This window comes from Ostrinia nubilalis, chromosome 1 (genome assembly GCF_963855985.1).
Source record: "Ostrinia nubilalis chromosome 1, ilOstNubi1.1, whole genome shotgun sequence".
In the NCBI taxonomy this organism is placed as follows: domain Eukaryota; kingdom Metazoa; phylum Arthropoda; class Insecta; order Lepidoptera; family Crambidae; genus Ostrinia; species Ostrinia nubilalis.
This window is the reverse complement of record NC_087088.1, coordinates 7,926,620-7,933,843: the sequence shown is the minus strand read 5'-3', so window position 1 is coordinate 7,933,843 and position 7,224 is coordinate 7,926,620. Positions and strand designations below refer to the sequence as shown.

Genomic DNA, 7,224 nt, shown 5'->3' with positions numbered 1-7,224 from the left:
GGGCGGGAGTGCGCGCGGTCGGTGCGGGCGCGCGTTTGCGGCAGTCGAGGGCAGGCGGTCGACTCGTAGACCGCCCCGCGTAGCTTGCTCCGAAACTCTCTCGTAGCTCGTAGCACTACGACTCGTCACCCGTAGTGCTACGAAAAAGCGCGTAGTGGTAAACTCACAAAGCACGCCTAAACTACTGGAAACTCTCAAATAGTAATAGAAGTGTAACTTCTGCATAGAAAAAAGTTTCTTTCAAATATTTTAACGCTTTTAGAAATACGTTTGGGACTGAAAACAAAGTGGAACGATTTCATTTAACTTCGATAATTTTCCTCTCAAATTCGGAGAATTTTATTTAGTGCCCTTGCTGGAAGTCCACTGATTTTATTTTGATAACGCTTATTTACTTCGCAATTTATTTCCAAATATAAAAAGACCGAAATAATATAATTAAAATGTTCGTTTATAATGTACTAGTATTATTTAAAAACTATGTAGATGTAAATTACTTCTCGGTTAAAACTTAGGCTATTGTAAATAAATAGCGCAATATTAATCAATTAATTCAGTTCTTGATCGTCCAATTATCACGCGAGCCATAATATAGGCGCAAATGTTCTGTCAGCAATTAACGTATCCTTTGATCAATTAAATCGTGCGAGGAAGTATATTTTCTGACATTTTAGTGAAGTTTTATAATTTATTACACATTCAGACTGTTGATAATTTTAAAAATACACTTTCATTTAACATTTCAATCTTCAGTTTCATTTTTTTTCCTAAAACTATCACTTATTAACGTAGCATTTTATAGTAGTATATAAACGTAGATACATGCGATTTTATACAAGCAATCTACACCGAATGTAACATTCAGGCACTGGTGATTGCCTCTGGTAGAGTTCCGTACATGAGCCATATAATTTGCAAGGCAGTTTTATTCTGCATAGAACTGTGATAGCCAAGAAGTACCTACTTAAAAATATTATTTAATTCAAAATATTGCCCTCTTCAAGGGTAGTCTGGAAGAGATCACTTCACCCGTGCTGTTTCTATTTATCCTGTATGATTATTATCAGTTGTATATAAAGTACATTAAAGTGTATCTATCTACTTATGCAGCCTTATCATCCAAGAAAAGCAGATCCGAAGTACTTTTGTAAATAATAAACGTCCTTAATTTCCAAAGTTATTCGCCCTCCGTTGAACTTTCTACATTTGTCATAGCGATAACCTTCTTTTTTAACGAACGCGCATTTTTTATTCAAATTTACCTAAGGTCGCTAATTAATTATGCTTTCCCCTTTTCATATTTATAATCAAGTCGCCTTGACGTGCAGGTCCAATTTTTCATATTTCATAGATTCGTATCTTTTGGCATGTTGTGCTTTTATTTACCAGCCAAAATGTTTACTAATTAATTTTTATAAACGTACGAGTATGTAACGTTTTTGAACTTTATAGTCGACTACCTATGTCGCATGTATAGTAGGTTTGTACTCCAACCTACTAATGATATACCTACTCGTACAAAAAAACAGTCCCCTAGAATATCTGTCAAAATAAAAAAAAGGCCGCTGATTCCATCTAATAGATGAAAGGAATACAACAAAATCAGTTAATAATCAGCTTCATACATGTACGTCTTATTACATAGGTACGTAAATTGATATTCTTCATACTATTCTCTATGGCTGCATTAAAAACCGGTCTATCATTTGAAATCTCCGCACGTAGTGCAAGTAAGATAGACTAATCCGCCGAGGGAGTCTTGCAGAGTAATCTCTAACCAACGAGATAGCGTGAGCCTTGTGTAATTGGCTAGTCCTAGTATAGCTCACCTATATGTGTGGGAAATACACCGGACTGCCGATTCGAGAGTCGGTAATTTGATGCCTGTTAATGTAATGTCCACTGTACTAACGTGCCAGATCCACTTCTGAGCTAAGCCGGATAGAATTCAAATACAGTTGTAATTACAAATAATTTAATTTAATCTACTATATAAAAATAAGTCGGGTTTCCTCCCTGACGCTATAACTCCAGAACGCACGAACCGATTTCCACGGTTTTGCATTCGTTGGAAAGGTCTCGGGCTCCATGAGGTTTATAGCAAAGAAAATTCAGGAAAAATTTCAACAGAACAGCGGGAAGGGGGTAAAACGGGATCCACGCGTACGAAGTCGCGGGCGGCCGCTAGTTTATTATAACTGCTCTCTCTCTCCCTAAGTCCTACCAAAATACTTAGTAGGAAAAGTTTAGGCTTTCTCTTTGTGCAATTCAAATGATGGAGATTATTCCTTAAATCTTTTTCGTGTAACAATTATTATCTTCTCCATGCACGATTAACATAATAAGTTATAAGTTCCATGTAGAAAATATAACTCATGATAAGTTTATATATTTAGTTGCATGAGACTTAATCCTTGGTTTGTTTCGTCTTGCTGACCCACGCTACACAATTTATCTCAAAGTAGTCTCGGACTAAAATGTTTGGAAGCGAAAACAGCTTTTTGTAAGCCATTATCATAATAGATATTGTTTTTGTTTATTAATTCACTATGTAATATCCCAGTGAGTAGAGAGTTTAATTGATATTACTAGCTGTTACAAACAGACACACTCCAAACTAGAAGCGGTCCTAAACTGGAGAATTATGCATAATAAATCACACTACTAAAGGCACCCAAACTATGGAGTGCCATTTAAAGTCATTAAAATTAAATTATCCGGTGATTGTAACTCAACACAATAGTCGTAACTATACGTATAGATTTTAAGAAAACGTAGTATTAATTACTTTAGCAACGCTGTCCCAACAGAAACCTCCACATTATTATAATTCTCCAAATCCTTACCAAAATTGATCGCTAAAAGCCTCTACTCGATGTTAATAGATACTATCTGTACGCTAATAAGTTTTAACTAAGTTAAACTAACGGTTCTGTAGTAACTCGGTACTCACGAGTATATGAACAGCAATATCCGTCAATTTTGATACCCCGCTTGTCAGTAATTTCATTTTACATCTTCAAATAATATAATACGGAAAACAAAAAGAACATCACATTAAATCGTGAACAAATAATGTGACGCAATAAAAACACACGCGCAGGAATATCGCATCCTCAAGTTTACTCAGATGATGAAAAATAAACCAGCAAGAAGGCAATCTCTCGTCCCGTATGAACTTACAAAGTATTAAGTTGAAAGCTTTATTTCAGCCGCTTAAACCCGCAATCGCATTTTAAATGGCGAACCGACAATTTTATTTCCTAGGGCCACGTTTTTACGATCAGACGAAAGATTTTAAATATAATAAAAAAGTTTAACAGCAGACTGGGAACTTAATAAAAACTTCAACGTTACGATGAGTCGACGTCTGTGCCGGGGTAATATTGGACCAGGGGACAGCTGGGCTGTGTGGAAGAAGACGTAGCCTGCAACCATGGCTGGGACCATCCGCCATCTCTCCACGTACCACCATGAAACGGAGCCCTCGGCAACCTCGGTAAGTCCATCAATCAAACTAAGTTTGTTGGCAAACGTATAAACCCTGCTTCAACTAAATATGTAACTGAAAACGGGAGACCTACTGAATAGCAAATATATACCATAACTTATTCATTTTAAAGAGCATAACAAACTAATGCGGAACAACTTACGACTGGTTTTGGCAACTATAAATTCAGTCGCTCCGACCAGCATACCTTTTGTTATTTATAGAAAAGTATTTTAATATTGGAAACCCTTTTCAATGTTGATGGACACGTACAATTGAACACAACTATGTATCAAGCTGTCAATTACTTTCTCGTGCTCAAATGGATTTATATTCAGCAGTCGATTTACTGTGGCCGCCATTGACGGCATGCTGGCTCCTGTTCCATATCAATCATTTTAACTGATATTTGACATTTTATCGAAGACAATATTTGTAAAGTAAATAATTTAAAAGGATATTTTAATGACTAATCTATTGCCAAAAAAAGCAATTAAAGCGAAGGACGCTTAAAAATTCGACAGAGACGAATTGATTGTACGACAGCATTGTGCGAAATGGGTAAGTAATTTATTCAGTTATCCAGTTAAAGGAAAATACTCTGTCGAAAAGTTTTGAAGATATTCGTTTTTTACTAATTCCTTTATTGGACATCTACTTACTCAAACGGTCACTAAAAAAAGAAACATCTGAACCCGCTTTCCCTGGAATATTTCGCTTGAACTCTAAAACACTTTCAAACAGATTAATTTGAGGCATAACTTCCATATAAAAAGTAATTTAATAAAAAGTAGGCTTTCAAATGCGGTCCAAATTATAACTTGAAGATTTTAGACACGAGTTGCAAATAAAAAATGGGTTGAATTCCCGGTACAGATAGGTACTTCCGTAATGAAAAACAATCTTTACTTTTACCTGGAACTAAAGGAGTATTGTTAACATTAACTTGAAACTTGTATTCTCGCTACAATCTCCGTAAGGACAATCAATTTGGTTCTTAAACTTTTAATGAAAGACTTGAGGCGAGGCAGCGCCTGCATAGATTGTTGCAGCGCCTTTGGCTCAATTTCTTTATTTAACTTTGTTCTGAATTGAGCAAAACGGAAGCTAAACCATATATTAAGCCACCATATATTAATTCGTTGTGTGACATGTTGTGACACTGAAATTCAAGGATACTTTGTGAGTTGATTTTATAATTTCAATGTTGCCTTTTTCACACAGTTACATTTAGACATAAAAAATTGCAAATTGCTACTATTTTACCCGACTTCAGCGAAGCCAAAAGGAAGGGTTATGTTTTAGCAGTTTGTTTATTTATTTGACCAAATCAAAAGACAGAGGTAGTAAGAAAGGACGATACTCGATTTTAAAAGATTTACATTTCTAGAGTTCAATATGTGTTAGCTTTCATATCGGTTGTGCTTGTAATTCTTAGAACTTGAATAATAAAGAAGAAAGGCTACGTTTTATCTTCAAAAAATCACGTTTCCGAGGAATGCTCGATATTTCTATCATAATTCTAATCCAAGTATAAATGTCTAGTGACCTATAACCATTTAGTTGCCTTGAGAAGTGTTACAATATCAATCAGTCAGGCGCGCTGGTGCGTGCTAGTTTCACTCCAATAAGCCTCTCAGGATAGCCAAGACGACAGTCTCTTGCATCCACGCCTGCCTACACATTGTTCATTTAACTTACATATAATTTTCCATTTATGACGTCTCATTTTCGCCAAGTTGTAGAATATTTTTTTCAGTTTATTAGTTACAAACCTAAAGTGCCTTGCACTACCCAATATTTTTACGTGAGTGTTTGTGTGTTCAATTAGTGCTAGTTTCTCTATTCTATATTGACAACACTAGCTAATTAGAAACATGCAATATATCAAGCGTTGCAATATCGCCTACATCAGTGATTTTACGGTAGGTATTTACCTATATTTTTATCGTTTCTATCAGATATTGAGAAGTCTATTGCAGAATATATGTATTTCACGGCTTCACGGTGTATGTAACTAAATACAAATACAAAAGATGGAATCGCGCACTGATGCGTAAAGTTTCACCCCCGTTGATGAAGGCATCAAAGACGTCAGCCGTTTTCTACTGCACATCCCACACATATTACACGTTCGCAAAGTGCAACTTTAATTTAAAAAACTTTTACAAACATAATTTAATCTTTGTGACAACAAGTTATAAAAGAAATATTAAAAACTGTCGAGAATAGAAACATAATTTTATGTACATACATTTATAGCACAAACAACATATTAAGATGTCTCAGAGTATAGCTTGATGCGCTGTCGTCCGTACTTTGAACAACATTTTCCGTTGATACGTTATTATTTAATCATACTTTTAAGTAAAGTAACCAATTAGATTTAAAAGTTATGCAACTAATTCCGCAGAGAAATCTCGTGTAGCTTAAGTTTTGTGTAACAACTACTGCTGATAATTTAAGTTTGTGGTGAACTAAGTAAGTAAAGTTTGCAAATCTTTAAGGTATTTCCAGTAACCACAGTACCTGCTTGCTTACTAACAAGAGTTTAATAAATTATAAAATTATCACTTCACGGGATTTTTGCAACAAATTTTTTTAAAACGGTAAAAATTTCAACTCAGTTGCACGAGTCAGATAATCGAGTTTAATAAATTAGATAACTATCAATCTATTATATTGTAGAGCCCCTATTCTGAAGCGTGAAAGTTAACAACAACACTTTGCCAGTCGTTTGAAGCTCTCCACGCATTTCCACTCAGACACAGTAGTTGGCAGCAAAGTTTACAAAACTGTTTCTCGAATCTCGCCCCATGCCGCGATGAACGACTGACGCCATCTTCAAACTCAAATACACCAACTTTACAATGCTCTCGAAGTTCATTTGTTTCTGATAGTTTGTTAATGGCCGCTTCGTTCGCTTTATTTTTGCCTGCAACATTTTTTTTTAAAACGAGAAAGCTCTTGAGCACTCTTGGCTTGTATCTCACCTGATGGTAAGTGATGATCAGGCCAAAGGTGGAAGCGAGCTTCACCCGGAATCCCCAACCTCAACATTATCTGTTTATGCTACACTTTGAATATCGGTGTCAGATGTGTAAGTCTCAAAATAAAATTCACACTATCCTTCCTTCTTTAGGTACACTTTATACTTACTCTTATATACAGTTTGTATGCGAAAGTGAGATTATGTATTGAGATTTCCACGTTCTTTTCATTCACAAAGTTGTTGTATTTGAGCTGAAGAATAACCCCTTTCGGATCAGGCTGGGTTATTTTAGATACCTACTGTACCAATCTATAATCACGTTACAATCGCTATTTATATAAATTTTTCTTTGTTTGTTTGTTTTGGCTTACGAACGGAACAACAATAAAACGTAATATTTTTGCAGGCAATGAGACCAATTGGCCCAATAAAAATGTGCTTATTCAGCATTAATACGACCCTTTTTGTTTACTCTTACAGCCGCTATAAAGCTGAAATAAATAATTAAAGAGGTGAGAGTTCCGAACCACGGAGGCGCGTCTTTCCATTCTATACATAGCCAGAACGCAAGGGTGTGAAACTAATCGAGTATAGTTTGGATATGACTTTTTTTACTAAGCTCCTCCAAACTATACACGACCAGTACGCATACGCTGCGTACTGCTCGCGTATACTTTGTAGTGACTTAGGTCAATTATCTTCCTCCAAAATATACATCGCCAGTACGCATACGGACTAATCA

The 7,224-nt window shown here is 35.7% G+C and overlaps 1 protein-coding gene across 1 annotated transcript in view; it reads left to right on the top strand.

Moving 5' to 3' along the window:
- Positions 1 to 5,326: 5,326 nt before the first annotated feature.
- The window catches only part of LOC135071076 (uncharacterized), a 38,466-nt gene continuing 36,568 nt past the window's right edge, over positions 5,327 to 7,224 (top strand). The window contains exon 1 of the mRNA XM_063964832.1: positions 5,327 to 5,415. Coding sequence (XP_063820902.1) covers positions 5,368 to 5,415 — 48 coding nt within the window. The 5' untranslated portion in view covers positions 5,327 to 5,367. The remainder of the gene's footprint in view (positions 5,416 to 7,224) is intronic.